The sequence below is a fragment of the Gadus chalcogrammus genome, chromosome 12, assembly GCF_026213295.1.
Source record: "Gadus chalcogrammus isolate NIFS_2021 chromosome 12, NIFS_Gcha_1.0, whole genome shotgun sequence".
NCBI classification, from domain to species: domain Eukaryota; kingdom Metazoa; phylum Chordata; class Actinopteri; order Gadiformes; family Gadidae; genus Gadus; species Gadus chalcogrammus.
Genome location: NC_079423.1, coordinates 32,154,985 through 32,169,595, shown reverse-complemented (window position 1 = coordinate 32,169,595; position 14,611 = coordinate 32,154,985). Strand labels below are relative to the sequence as shown.

The following is a 14,611-nucleotide window of genomic DNA, read 5'->3' as shown; positions in this document are numbered from 1 at the left end:
AAGGGTAAACGAGCATGAAGTATCTCTCGAACACAGTTCAGTTTATATTGGAATCGGGCTGAATGGTAAATAGGCCAAGCCCGCATGTTTTAATTGGCTTGGCTTGGGCGGAAATGTTTGAGCGGCCATGTTTGTAGTCTTTAACCTATCTACAAACTCATAAAAACGTAGGCTATATGGTGTTGTCCACTAAGTGGAGAAGAAACCATTCATTACTGGTACAAGCTTGAAACATTTGGTAAAAAATAAAGCATAGGATAAAACTATTTACATCAGCAGGTGGCGTCCAGCTGCACTATTTTAAGGACTTTTGAAAAAAGCACTTGAACTACTACTACTGAATGGGAAGGGAGCCAAGCACCTGCGCTCCCAGCATGCTTTGCGCATCCAATATGGAGGAACTGTCGGTGGAAGTCCGTGGCTCCAACGGGGCTTATTACAAGGTAAATACCGCCGTTTCACAGCCAACTAGCACCAAATAGTGCATTACATTAGACTAAAGTTATAAATATTGGGCCGTGGTTCTGTATCGTGGCTGTTGGATCAGGTGGAGCGGGCTGCTGCATGGCGACCACCGTTAGCTCTGTGGTTGTGGTTAGCGGGCTAGGCTAACCGGCTAGCTGCTCTCTCTGTCACCTGGAGACGGGCGGCTCTGGGTCTGAATACCAACACACCGTGTGGATTAGATCATCTACCACACTGTTTGAATGGTGGTGGCTGTGTGTGTCTCCTGGTGGGTGTTGGCCGGCCCAGCCCGGTGTTAGCAGGTAGTTTACAGCTCACTTGTTGTATCATGAGTGCAGCCCAAGTGAGGTAACGTTGAGATTGGTGTTACCTAAACCTGCTCAGATCGCTGTGGTCCTCAGGGCAAGTGCTACTCAATCATCTGCCTGAAGTCTTTATTAGTCTCTGATCGACTCAAACACTGTTACAGTCGATATCTGGGAACGCTTGAAACTTAGTAGTGGGTCGGCTATGGCCGTTTAATATCTGGTTCTGCATCATGCTTAAGGTATGTGTGTGTGTGTGTGTGTGTGTGTGTGTGTGTGTGTGTGTGTGTGTGCCTCTGGGTGTGTGTGTGTGTGTGTGAGTGCGTCAGCTGCTCCTTGTCAATCCATAGCAGCTGCCATGTTAAAAAGGTTCAGTGATACCCTGAATTTCAGCGCTATTTCCAGCCCTGCTGTCCAGAGACACCCCACCATACCTCCTCACTCCTGCTTCCCTCGATCCACCATTCCTTACATGTCCTGCTCACATTGTTCTCCCTTCCTTCGTCTCCTTTTCATATAACTGCACCCAGAGCTCCAGAACTTATTGGTATCTTCCTGTTACATGAATGCTGATGGCCTCCCCCTTCCACCATGTAGCAGTCAGAATGTCCAAGTTGCTATAGATAGGTGTGTGTGTGTGTGTGTGTGTGTGTGTGGACTCTTTGGAATGCTCTGTTCCACTTAAGAGTGCTAGTGACATGCCACTCCTGCTTCAATGTCAAAGATCACCTTAAAATGAGTGTTCTTTGATTTGTGTATTTTTTGAGTGCCTGGCTTCAAATAAATCGTTTTGACAATAAACTTGAAGCAGCTAAGAGGCTACCTTTTGCTAATCCTTTTCATTTGCATGCAACTTTTTTGGTCGTTGCAGCTGTTGATGTACGGATAGCTAGAAAGAATTATCTATATCACAGACAGTATTATTAGCTCCATAACCTATATGCTTACAGGAAAGCTGGCTCACTGTGATGTGAAGCATTTATTTTTGTATTAGCATTAAATCTGTTGTGTTAGATAACCATTGCTTACACCAGTCTTTCACACCATTTAGTCCTTTATTTCTTTATTTTTGTTGCATGCATAATTAATATCACTGGAATCTATACATTTCCATTTAAGTAAAAGCTGTGTCTGTGCTTGCAGGGCTTTGTCCGAGATGTTCACGATGATTCCCTCAGCATTGCCTTCGAGAACAAGTAAGTTTATACCAAAACTTTGACATTTTCTACGACAGCACTGAGAAGTCAAGTAATGACGTTCCTTGACATTTATTAATTGTATTTAATCCGTAAATGTAAAAGTATTGGTCATTTTACAACCCATTATCTAGGCCCTATGCTGGTATGGAATATTTGAGATATATCGTAAGCAGGCCAAACACGTAAGAAAATGGCAAAGAAAAAGCAGATGCAAGTGATCAAACAAGTTTATGTTTTTCCCTGTGATCAGACTGGACCAACTCCTTGTTTAACCTTCCATATTTCCGTGTGGTTAGGTGCATTGGTCATGTTGCTGGCTCCAAAATAAAAATAGCCAATACAAATGCACCACTTCTGCTACTGATTGTTGAAATTGATCAAGTTACTGTCATTAACACAGAGAGTTTGATCTGTTTCAAATTAAAAATGCCAAAGAAAAACAATTTGCTATGGTTCTCAATGTTCAGCTGGCAGCCGGAACGCCAGGTGCCCTTCGATGACATCAGGATGCCGCCCCCCAGCGACGCTCCGAAGGAGATCGGAGAGGGGGAGGAGGTGGAGGTGAGTGAGCACAGGTCAAACAGAGGTGGAACATCTGGAGGTCAGGAGGTCAGGAGGTCCTGCATCCGAGGTCCCATCTGGCAAATCTAGAAAGTCAGCTCACAATACTGTGGAGGACACCTACTGAGGAACGAGATGTTCCACCTCTGCCCTCGCATTGTCTTCTCCACCTGTCTCCCTACACATTGTCTCTTTCTGTGTCCTCCCAGATCTTCTCCAGAGCCAATGATCAGGAGCCCTGCGGATGGTGGTTGGCCAAAGTCCGCATGATGAAGGGCGATGTAAGGAGCTCTGCTGAGACGCAAACAACAGCAACAAACAGAACAACACTGGGTTACAGAGGGATCTTATTTAGAGTTCTGTGTTCAGCGTATATTAAGCAGCAAGCATCGACGACATCCTCACCACTTTATTAACAGCCTTTGGAACCGAATCTTAAGTTGCCGGTTGGTTAACTTGTATTTGTCCTGTAAAGAATCTCTGTTTAGACATTGTTTGACTATCTGCTCGGTTTGGTCAGTTTGTAGTTGAACTGTCCACGAGTTGGCTGCAATCGTTTGATTAAGCTGTCGTTTGAAACTGATGATTTGGTATTCTCCCAATGTTAAAAACTGTACCAGGAATTATAGACCGGTTGGATCATAACTTTTTGTAAAATGAAATCCCTGGATCAGTTAATTTCCTTCTGACAGGATGTCTGTTATTTACCCCTGGGACCCGTTGCTTGTGTTCTCCAGTTCTACGTGATTGAGTACGCTGCCTGCGACGCCACCTACAACGAGATCGTGACCTTTGAGCGCCTGCGTCCCATCAACCCCAACAAGGCACTCACCAAGAACTCCTTCTACAAGTGCACCGTGCCTGTTCCTCAGGATCTGCAAGAGGCGTATGTACAACAGCCAAACATGTACTGCTGGAGTTATACACTCTATTAAGCAGTACCAAAGATGCCTCTGCCGCAAACAGCATGACCACAGAACACAATGACCCTACGCTGTCTACCTTGGCTAAAATGAAAGCAATAAATAGGAACTGAGGTACAAAAAAAGTGGTCAAAACACTTAACAAAGTCTTATACTATTGATATTGACAAGGAGTCATCTGTATAAAGGCATAGGTGTCACACAGTGTTGCCTATGTTGTGGGATTCACATGCTGTGTATTGGGTCCGTGTTAAGGAACAGTTCTCTCGTTTTTTCTAGGTGCCAGAATGAGCAGGCCCATAAGGACTTTAAGAAAGCTGTCGGAGCCTATTGCATCTTCTACTGCCCTGAGACCAGCCAACTCGTTGTCATGGTAACGTCCCGCCTCCATATATAATGTCTGATTCGAGACGGCCATCCTCATTAAGCCGTTTTAGTGTCTTTCGATTGCGTTAAAAGATCTCCTATTATGCTACTTTTCTGGTCTTAATTTCTTATTAATGACTCCTATAGAGCAACCTGACACGAATCACAGCACAAAATACAATGTTAGATTTTCGGGAAACTCTTCCTCTCATCTGGGTGCTTTCAGCGTTCTCTGTCGACACTCGGCTTCGTCCTTCTCCGCCCCCTCCTGCCAACCCCACTACGTTGTGATTGGTTACCTTCCGGAAGAGCATGTTGCAAGATTTCCATACATGGAAAATCCAGATTGTTCTACGTAGATAAATCCCAGGAATTTAAACAAGTGAATGGCGTTTATAAATTTAAACAAGTGAACAGCGTTTATAGGTCATAAAAGTCTAAAAAGCATAATAGGTGCTCTCTAACCCCCGATGTGTTGTGGCCCGCTGTGTGCAGTCCAACAACGAGTCGACGGTGAAGCGCGTCTCCCTGCTGAGCGACATGCACCTGCGCAGCATCAGGACCAAGCTGCTGCTGATGTCACGCAACCAGGAGGCCACCAAGCACCTCGAGGTCAGTACGTAGCCCCGCATGGCCCCCGTTGACCTTGGCTTCTCTTCGGATCGCGGGCTCCAGTTGCCACTATGAGCAGACCTACACCTTACTGGGTGTTTGCTGGTACTTATGTTTTGGGAATTGTCTATGTCGCTCTTATGGTTGTAGAGTACTTGCAGTATTTTTTCCTTTTCCATTAGTTCTCGAAACTGTTGACACTTGGTGCGTTCACCGCTTCCGATGGTAGGTTGTTCCCTCTCCTGTGTTGGTCACTCTCAAGCTTCCTTAGTTGAGTTTTGGGTCTTTGGGTCGTTAGTTTGTTCTGGTGCCCGCTGGACGTTTGGCTGCGGCAGCACTCAGTCGGCACCACGGCAGCGATGGAGGATGCGTTACTCAGGGGTGGGTGTAGGGGGATGTGTAAAGCTGGAGTGTCATGGTTGTGTTTGTTCCCCAGAGCTCCAAGCAGCTGGCCTCCTCCTTCCAGGAAGAGTTTACGGTGAGGACGGATTTGATGGGGCTGGCCATCGGTAGCCATGGCAGCAACATCCAGCAGGCGCGTAAAATACCGGGTGTCACGGCGATCGAGCTGGACGAGGAGACGGGGACGTTCAGGATCTATGGAGAGGTCGGTACCTGTTGAGTGCTCAGGCTCTGTGTTCCCATAGCGACGCTGCAATCAGAGGCAGCATGCAGATAAGAAACACAATGACAAATGATGTAAAATAGTATTTGTTTTATTTTATCCATACATCATAGGTGCTCCCAACTCCACCCCCCTCAATTGCTTTATTGTGATTGCTGAAATAATGTGGAAAGTTATAAATCTGGTTTATAGAAGAATAAAGAAAATGCATGATGATGAAGGTGGCTTTAGCTCATGAATGGCTTTCGACTAAATGTAGGGTCTTAAAGTTAACCAAGCGACTCAATATAAAAAGAGAACATTTACCTGATAACTTAGCAGGTGAGTGGACAGCAGATCAGCTTCCAACACGCGGTTAACCACATGCTCACATTTACGGACAACGAGATGCGGCCTCAGACCGACTAGGCGGTCTGCTCGACCATCGGGGCCCAGGAGCCTGACTCCGGTGTTTCTTTCAGACGGCAGAGGCGGTGAAGAAGGCCAGGAACATCCTGGAGTTCCTGGAGGATTCTGTCCAGGTGCCAAGGAGCCTCGTGGGTAGGTTGACACGGAGACACGACTGAAGCTCTCACCGCCTTTGACTGGGCTAGAACCTGACCCTTATTTTAACGTCCCCAGTTCTCAGAATTACTTATAATTTGTTTCAGTCGTCAATAATTAATCAGAGTATCAACAGTGAATTTTGATAGCCCCATCCCGAGCCAATCGGGGGTAATGTACACCGCGAGTGTTGTGGTTGGTCCAGCTCCCGCCAGGGCTTGAACATAAATCTGTCGTCTGTCTACAGGGAAGGTGATTGGTAAGAACGGTAAGGTGATCCAGGAGATTGTGGACAAGTCTGGCGTGGTTCGGGTCAGGATCGAGGGCGACAACGACAACAAACAGCCACGGCAGGAAGTAAGCATCAACTGCTGGGCTACTGTACGCGGCTGTTATTACATCTACCAAGTACTGTCTGTCTAATGTCTATACAGAGCCAGTGCCAGACGTCTAAAGCCATTCTTCTATATTGGATTAAATAATATACAGACCAGTACATTGATATAAACTATTTTAGTATGGTTTTATAACAAGCTAGTTGATCTAGAAAGGACATGTTTATATAGACCCCATGTCCCCTAACGGTGTCATGTTGATCCGGCCCTTGGCGCCGTGCTAATCAAGTCTGTTGTGCTTGTGTGTGTTGCCGACACAGGGAATGGTTCCCTTCACCTTCGTAGGAACCAAGGAGAACATCGGCAACGTTCAGGTTCTGCTGGAGTACCATATCTCCTACCTCAACGTAAGGAGGTCCACCGGGGGTTCGCCTCGTGTCGTGATAGCGATCGATCAGCGCCACTGGCAGTAACCACGGGCTCAGACGCATGTCTGAGCAAATCAGTTTCAGCCCGCTAATGATATGCATGTCTCCTGGCATTCAGCTGACATTTAGCTCCACGCTACTCTGCAAAGGTCTGCTGCACATCTCTCCTGAGATAATCACTGCATGGGAAAGGGAAACCAAGTTAACCTGGTGCTCTGCCTTTTGACATCTTTAAACTGTGTTTACACAGGAAAACACCCGATTTACACTCTCGCAACACCGGACGGCTTTAGTTGTGCATGCAGTCGTGTGTCAGAAGAAGCATTCTGCTGAATCCCTTAGGGTCACTTGTTTACCAAAGGCAATAGTGGCATGTATGAGAATTGTACCGGACTCATGTCCGCCCCCTCACTGGCTGCTCCTCCTCCTCCTCCTCCTCCTCCTCCTCCTCCTCCCTCCTCCTTCACCACCCCCTCCTCCTCCTCCTCCTCCTCCTCCCTCCTCCTCCCTCCTCCTCCTCTTCCTCTTCCTCTTCCTCTTCCTCCTCTTCCTCCTCCTCCTCCCTCTCTTCCTCTTCCTCTTCCTCCTCCCTCCTCCTCTTCCTCCTCCTCCTCCTCCCTCCCCCCCCCCTGCAGGAGGTGGAGGAGCTGCGTCTGGAGCGGCTGCACATCGACGAGCAGCTCCGCGCGGTGACCCAGGGCCACCGGGCCTCGGACCGGCCCTCGGACCGGGAGCGCGGGGAGCGCGGCGGGGAGAGGGGCGGCTACGGCCAGGAGGGCGGCGCTCCCGGCCCCGGCTCCTCCCTGCACAACAGCCGCTCCTACACGGGGCGGGGCCGCGGGCGCAGGGGCCCCAACCAGACCTCTGGATACGGTAGGGCCCCCGGGGTGACACGCCTCCACCAGCCCCTTTGGGTTAGACCAATGAGGATTGGTGATTACACAAATGGAGGCGATCCGCCAAAGGAAAGTGAACAGCCATGTCGTTGGCAAAGGCCAATTTATTTATGTCCCATAAATCTTATTTATGGGAAGCAGAATGGAGTGGTGATGGTCCATGTCGATGTATCTGAACTACGTTGTATGGTGCCCCTCCAGGAACCAACTCGGAGCAGTCCAACGCCTCGGAGACGGATTCAGAGCGCAAAGACGAGCTGAGCGACTGGTCCCTGGCCGGGGAGGACCAGGACAGGTACGGCTCTCTGGGTCCCACCGACGGACCGCTACAACGGAGGGCCTGCTCCCGCTTTAAGGGCGGGAAGCCTTGCAGTCTTTTATAGAAATGAATAATTCAACTTGGTTGTGCTGACTGAGCTCCTGCTGTCCACAGGGAGCGGGGCCAGCGGCCCCAGAGGGACAGCCGCAGGAGGCCAGGGGCCGGCAGGGGCGCCCGGGGGGGCCCTGGGGGCCGCGGGGGTCCGGGAGGCCCGGGAGGCCGAGGGAGAGGAGGATACGGGAACAGCTCTGGTAAAGCGTTAGACTCGATGCACGCACACGTTATGAGACGCCCGCTACTGAAGGCCGTGAGTGAACCCTGGGTGTGTTCACGACAGCGGGGCGGGGAGACTACGACGATAACGTTGGTTACGGCGCCCTGGAGGCCAACACGGAGACGGACCAGACGGCCGACACGGACGCCAGCGAGTCCAACCTGCCCGCCAACCGCCGGCGCCGCTCCCGGCGACGCCGCACGGACGAGGACACCACGGTGATGGACGGCATGAGCGAATCGGACAACGCCTCCATGAGCGAGAACGGCATAGGTAGGAGGGGGGCCTGGGGGGAACACACAGGACACCCACGAGACACCCACAGGAGACCCACAGGACACCCACAGGACACCCACAGGACACCCACGAGACACCCAGGGGACACCCACGAGACACCCAGGGGACACCCAGGGGACACCCCGAGACACCCACAGTACACATGACCATGACCAGTAGACGTCGGTGAAAGGACCAACTCTACTTCATTGTGCCCGTTGGGGACCTTGCACTGTGATAATCCCCAAAGCGTTACTCACTGATGTGAGGAACCATCCCCCCTACACTGAGGGTGTTTAGAGGCGTAAACAGCCTCGCCTCCTGGGGTTGGTCGGGCTGTAAACCGGTCTGAGCAGGTGTGCTAGTGCTGGCGGTCCGGTACAGTTTAGTTTTATTCTATGATGAGCGAGAGTAACACAGGGATCACTGAAAAAAAACAAAAAACACTACAGACTCTGTAAGACCCCCCCCCCCCTCTCTCTCTGACCACGCCCGCCCCCAGATGACCCAGAGGTTAAACCTCAGCGTCGTAACCGCAGCCGCCGCCGCCGGGACCGCCTGCCCGACGCCAGGCAGCCAGGTAACCACGGCAACCGTCAAATCATTCCCCTCCCCCCGGGACAGCTGATCCACGTCTAACGGCTTGGCGGTGTGGTGGTTCCGGTTCCCCCCCCTAACCCACGATGAGGAACCCTGAGTGGTCTGCTGCTGCACGCTCTGCCCTCTGCTCCGCCTTAAAGACATTAACCTCTGATCAACTAACCGGGCCTCAGTGGAAGCGCCGTGTGACACCACGGATACACCTGCAGAATGACGTCAAGATGCGCCAGCGGGTCAAATAAGAACGCTTTAATAATGATTGGGTTCATTGTTGGTTATTGGTGTTGGGTAGAAGTTACCTGGTTAAATGTGGTATTAACTGTTTGGAGCTGCCATTGGTGGAGATGATTTACAAGGGGGCTTCTGCGGGTTTTAGTTCCCAGCAGCGGGAATCTTTGGTGCCATCTCTGTTTCAACATGCTCTGCTTCAACTCAATCAGCCCTGCTTGCCAAAATCGAGAAAGCCAACGCTTCGAATGAGAATCTGCAGGAACTCAATGCTATACAGGAATGGGCTTCACATGGCCCAACACCTTCAGGACAGTGAGCTGGTTTCTGTACGACCCCTGAGGGATTCCTCAGAGTATTCATGTTCTAATTGACTCACTGCGTTCTCATTACATTTTCAGACTTGAGTCCATTGAGTGCGCAGAGCAGGGCTGATACATTTTCCTTCCCGAGTTCACTGCGCTGCTTCATGAGCTTAGTAGTAGCAGTTAAAGGAGATCCAGAACAGAGTAGTGCTATGAATCGATCCTGGTCCAAATCTTCACCCAAACACACAGTTCTCAAAACCTAGGATAGTGGTTTTTTTGATAGTGGGAAGTGAACTAGCTCAAACTGTGTTTCCTTCTCATATTATTTGAATATATTTCCAAGGTTTTTTCTTATTAATTCTCAGTGATTGAATATGCATTTATAAAGCCAAAGTGCAACCTGGCCTGATTCCCTCAACAGGCCTCCTTTGTTCATCACATCATTAGAGGATTTTCCCCTTTTTCATAACTTTAAATCTGTCCACCTTGCAATCCTGCACTTTTAGCATGACTAATAATAGAGGCACTATGAGGGTGTAAAGCTTGCTACACGCTAACCATCAATCATCTCTCACCACCTGCTTTTGGGTTATATGATCGCAGGGATTCAGTAGGAACCCAATGTTCTCTGTTAAATACAACCTCTCTCTCTCTCTCTCTCTCTCTCTCCCCAAGCCGTGACAGTGGCTGACTACATCTCACGGGCCGACTCTGAGAGCCGACAGACTGCAGCGAGCATGGACACCAAGAATAACAAGAAGGAAGTGGTCGGTACACGCATGGATTAAGTTTGTAGTACACTGTAAATAGTTTGACTTTAAACTGTCGTCAATCCCCCTGTAATGGCAGAATAAGCCATTGTGCACAAGTTGATTTGAGTTACTCATCAATGATAAGTGGATGTCATTTTCTTATTCAAATAACAAGACTGAAATTAGTTAAACGCCTCCATGTATTCGCCTCTATTGTAACGTAAATTTCATTATACTTTTTGTGTTGTTTTTTTTTTTTACTTACTTTTGCATTTCACTTATTACACGTATTATAATGCGTAAAGCTTATGTTTTTAAAGTTTCCTTTAAAGTCTTAAAGTGCCTACGCAAATTTCCCCCTGGGTTCAAATCAAGTGTTTTGATTGATATGTTTGACCTGTCACTCAGGTTCATGTGGATGACATCGCTGAGAATAGCCCGCCCACTGCCCCGAAAACCAACAGCACTCCCAGCAAGAAAGCCGACGGTGACCAGGGCGCCAGCGACAAGACCCGGTCGCCAAAGTCTTCCACAGAGAGGCCGGCCAAAGCCTCCCTCCAGGGTGAACCCAACACACAGGCCACCGTCAACGGAGTCTCCTAATTAGACGCAATAACCAAGAAAATGGGATTAGGGTCATTTCTGTTAAAATGCTCAATACTCAAATGGCCTCAAAGGTGGAGTGGAACACACCACGTCCATTTTTACTTTTTCACCTTTGTTTGAAATATTTGAACCCCCAGTACAGTTCTCGATATCCCAGACGGGCTCTCTGATAATTTTATCACTGTTTTTACTATAGGTCTTCATGTACGAGCTTGCCAAAGATAGTCAAACATACAAACTCACAGATATCTCTATGAACTGCACTTTTCATTCTCCCTCTCCCTCTCTCTGAGTATCTTTGCAGGCGAGGCGGGACCGAAGACGAGACAAAAAATAGACAAACAATATTGAAATAATTCTGACCGGATTTCAGTCCAACATGCTGTGGTCAACAAGGCTGTACTCGTCACTGTTCCCATGTCAAATTCAACTCGTAAATGATCCATTCGGCCCGAAACACAACCACAGCATGTCTGTGTTTACTGGAAACCTGGTCAGAGTATGTCCAACGTACAAGTGATCAGCTGTCGTGCCTTGAGTGTAGATTCAACATGTCGTTGCCTGGCTACATATAAAAGTACCCTCTGAGATCTCTCTTTTTCATTAGCCCTGGTCTGGCCTGCCAGCATGGAAACTGTTTATATGTCCTTAAACGCCATCCCCACCCTCTGCGAGCAGGCTGGGGCTAATGCAGGAGGGATCTCTGTGGCCTATCGCTTTCAAATCAGATCTCTTTCAAATCAGGTTCTATCTCTTATATCTATCAGTTGAGTTGAGGGGTGATGTTAGCTGCTTTGTTTCCTTTATTTCAATATGCAACTGCTTTTCCGTCATAGGAGGAAATGTTATGTACTATGTGTCTGGAAAATGAGTAGAAGAGTTCTTTCTTTGCACTGAATTGTTACTTCTTTTTGTTTGTTTTTTGAAATAACCGTGGTGTTAGTGCGTCGAACTGGCATGTTAATGTTGTTTTTTTACACACTGATGTAGCTGCCAGGCCTGGGTTCCTTATGACATCTTGACGCTGAGCTGCAGGTGGATTTGTTCTGGTTGAACGAAGGGAGGGCGATGTGGATAAGGGCTATAGACCCTCATCTAACCTTCAGAAGTCTCTTAACTTGTGCAATGCAAAGACTTATTTTTCTTTTAAGTAACAGGGTCTGTACCACATGTTCTCTGCCCCTTACCTTAAAGATGGATTATACTTTCTGTTCGTTCTGAGCCCGTTCCGGGCAGTGGGAATATACGTCCCTGGTGTTTAAAGATGCTTCTGGGAACCACGCCCAGATCAGGATGTCATTTTCATGGTTCTTCCACAGACTGGACATGGTCATGACTGTTTCACTAAAGATTTATTTATTTAAAGGAAAAACAAAACAAAAAAACATGCAGTATTTAAGTTAGTGAGGCTGTCTTCTTCTTGACACTAAAACTGGCGTTAATAAGCTTGTTTATTTTAAGATGGATGACAATTTGGACTACTGAGTGTTGTGTGGCTCCCCAGGTGGTTCCTCTTTGTGGGCGACTACAGTACTTTCTTGTTTTGTTTTTTAAGAATCATTCTGGTTGGTTGATGTGCAATATGTTTTGTATGCAGGTAGTTCTTAAATAAACATGATCTTCCCTCAAGATCTTAAAAAAAAGTCAAATTGACATGACTTGCATATGCATCTGCGTTGAATCATTCTTTGGCAACTGGTCATAAGTGTTTGTTGAATGCTAGGCACCATCATAATCATTTAAAGAAACAATATAATTTGTCAGAAAATGTTTAATGCATCTCATTTTTACAGGGTAAGGTTAAGTCCAGTGGACTCCCAAATACCATTTGTACCTTGATTTCAATTTCATAGGGCTATGATCGAAGTAAAGCCATCTGAACATATAACAAGTATACAAGCATTTAAGGAATCAAAACCAAACTTCTCAAGTGGATAATTGTAAAGGCTAAAACAGGGGCATCACAAATATTTTGTACAGCACATAGCGTACTCTGGTCTTTCCTGGCAAGGTGAATATACAGAGTAGACAATTATTGTCAATGTGACAAAACAAAACCCAGACACTTGTTTATTTTTGCCCATCCATCAGATCCTTTGCTTCATTTATCTTGGCGGCGAGGTATGGAGATCCACCTGAAGGAGCAAGGACAGGTCAAGTTCAAAAGAGAGATACGCAACTGCACTGGAACCACATTGAAACTTCTGTTTGCACGACCAGAGAGCCATCATAAGAGACCTACAGCTCAAACACCTATCCATGCAGCAAGGACTTCTCATTCTAAGGTTGTGCAACTGGTCTCTGGGCCCACCACTATATACACATATTGCCAGTGAAAAGAGTTGTATTTAGGATTTATACAGTTAAAGCAGTAAAGTTGTCTGCAATAGGAGTTGTGTGCCAGGAATGACATCGGCAGCCATGCTTCGCACGGCTAAATCTGCATACATCATTAATGTAGGTATATCATGAGAGGGTATCACCTATACGCTACATAACAGACTAACGTGTTTGCCCAGACAGTCTCTCTATCTGGCACAGAGATTGTAGGATTGGATGAATTTATAGGAGCAGTCTGATGACAAATTACCTCTGTCTGGGTGGTTTAGAATCATCATTTTTCTGTGGGCTTCTCGGATCTTATTCTTATTTGCTGTTGGGCTGCAATATAAAAGCAAACAAACATAACAATCAGGTTATATTATCTGTCATATTCGATGGTCTGAAAATGTCAAAAAGTGGCCACGCACCTGACACCTAAAACCAGCGCCGCCTCTCTCTTGGTCATCTTTGGGTCGAACCCTCCCCGGTAGTACCCATTTCCAAAAGCCTGCAATGCATACACAGTACACACACCCTTTGTCGCAACTGGTGGAAGTACCAAATTAAACGCATACTGTAGTAGTCTTTACCCCTTTGGAGCCACACCACACCTCATTTCGAACAATAATCTACATTAGATACTTCAGCCGTTTGCTTTGAAGTCTGAACATGTAATTATTTCTTACCGATTTGGGGATGTTCTGTAGGGCTTGTTTCATCTGAGGCTCCATGTGTTTTGCTGCTTGCAACACATAACGTCCTGAAAAGATAAAGAAAACAAACAAATAGGTTTTAAACGTACTACTGTACTGATATATTGTATATAATTACCATAAATAGTCAGTTCATGTATGTGAAACAGAATTAAGACAAATACAAGTGAGCTGTTGTACACACATGCAGGACGTTTCTCTAATCAATATGCGTGTGGATCTATCACATCTCTGTAACTAGTACTGTCGTGTCCTCCTGGTCTTGAGAGACAATAACATGATAGTATACACATTTTATTAAAAAGTGCTAATAACAGAAAATTCTTACCTGCAAACCCTGCCGCTGCTAGAGCCAATCCCGCCACCACGGCGGAGCTCGCCTGAAGAGAACATCATAAGACCGTCAGAGACAGGAGAACATCACGTCAGAAGACCATCATAAGACAGGAGACCATCAGAAACAGGAGAAGATCACATCAGAAGACAGGAGAACCTCGCATTATGAAGGACATGTGTGTTGGTAGCTTTCAGATGGTGAATGATCACCCCCTACTATCAGTTAGACTTCGGTTATTCCCACAACATGTGGGGTGAACGTGTAACCGTGTTAATCGTTTGTAAACATACTCATGGTGTGATGTTAATGACAACAGATACAAGGTCAGTGATCAAAACACCAGCTAGCATCAGCTAGCTCGTCAGCTAACTCCACCAAAAAGAGTCGCAGTCACAGGAGAAACAATCGGCCACAGAACGCGGTCCACTCACCATGCTGATGTTATGTTGAGTTGATGTTACGATCGATTACCAGAACGTCCCACCATGTGTCTTCGTACTATTGTCACAATTGACCTCTCATGCTGACAACTCGTGTCGTCATGCATCTGCCGTAAATCAGAATCAATTGTCGTAAGGGCGCCGAGACGCAATCTGGTGGAGCAGCAGCCGGGGGCGG

The 14,611-nt window shown here is 47.2% G+C and overlaps 2 protein-coding genes across 5 annotated transcripts; one reads left to right on the top strand and one right to left on the bottom strand.

The window, feature by feature from the left end:
• The first annotated feature begins 345 nt into the window (after positions 1–345).
• fxr1 (FMR1 autosomal homolog 1) lies at positions 346–12,319 on the top strand. Of its 4 annotated transcripts, none has more exons than XM_056603657.1 (18): positions 346–443; positions 1,914–1,966; positions 2,437–2,530; positions 2,740–2,811; positions 3,268–3,416; positions 3,733–3,826; positions 4,315–4,431; positions 4,868–5,038; positions 5,518–5,596; positions 5,847–5,956; positions 6,255–6,341; positions 6,998–7,235; positions 7,460–7,553; positions 7,692–7,828; positions 7,915–8,124; positions 8,630–8,707; positions 9,939–10,030; positions 10,424–12,319. In XM_056603657.1, exons 1-18 carry the CDS (start codon positions 375–377, stop codon positions 10,616–10,618), a joined length of 2,139 nt encoding a protein of 712 aa, XP_056459632.1. In that variant the 5' UTR covers positions 346–374; the 3' UTR covers positions 10,619–12,319. The 4 variants fall into 4 exon arrangements, with proteins under 4 accessions (XP_056459632.1, XP_056459631.1, XP_056459634.1 ...); XM_056603656.1 differs by having other exon boundaries at positions 6,246–6,341; positions 10,424–12,318; XM_056603659.1 differs by lacking the exon at positions 8,630–8,707 and having other exon boundaries at positions 10,424–12,318.
• dnajc19 (DnaJ (Hsp40) homolog, subfamily C, member 19) lies at positions 12,020–14,565 on the bottom strand. The gene is made up of 6 exons (XM_056603660.1): positions 14,425–14,565; positions 13,985–14,036; positions 13,630–13,703; positions 13,372–13,451; positions 13,212–13,282; positions 12,020–12,756 (listed from the first exon to the last, which is right to left on the bottom strand). The coding sequence occupies exons 1-6, from the start codon at positions 14,425–14,427 to the stop codon at positions 12,692–12,694; spliced, it is 345 nt and encodes a 114-aa protein (XP_056459635.1). The 5' UTR covers positions 14,428–14,565; the 3' UTR covers positions 12,020–12,691.
• Positions 14,566–14,611: the final 46 nt, after the last annotated feature.

Coding starts and splice junctions, on each gene's coding strand:
- dnajc19 (XM_056603660.1), bottom strand. Junction 13,452..13,629: donor TACAGAACATCCCCAAATCG/GTAAGAAATAAT, acceptor TATGCATTGCAG/GCTTTTGGAAATGGGTACTA. Junction 12,757..13,211: donor TCTAAACCACCCAGACAGAG/GTAATTTGTCAT, acceptor TTGCTCCTTCAG/GTGGATCTCCATACCTCGCC.
- fxr1 (XM_056603656.1), top strand. CDS start 375: ATGCTTTGCGCATCCAATATGGAGGAACTGTCGGTGGAAGTCCGTGGC. Junction 2,531..2,739: donor GAGAGGGGGAGGAGGTGGAG/GTGAGTGAGCAC, acceptor GTGTCCTCCCAG/ATCTTCTCCAGAGCCAATGA. Junction 7,829..7,914: donor AGGATACGGGAACAGCTCTG/GTAAAGCGTTAG, acceptor TGTTCACGACAG/CGGGGCGGGGAGACTACGAC.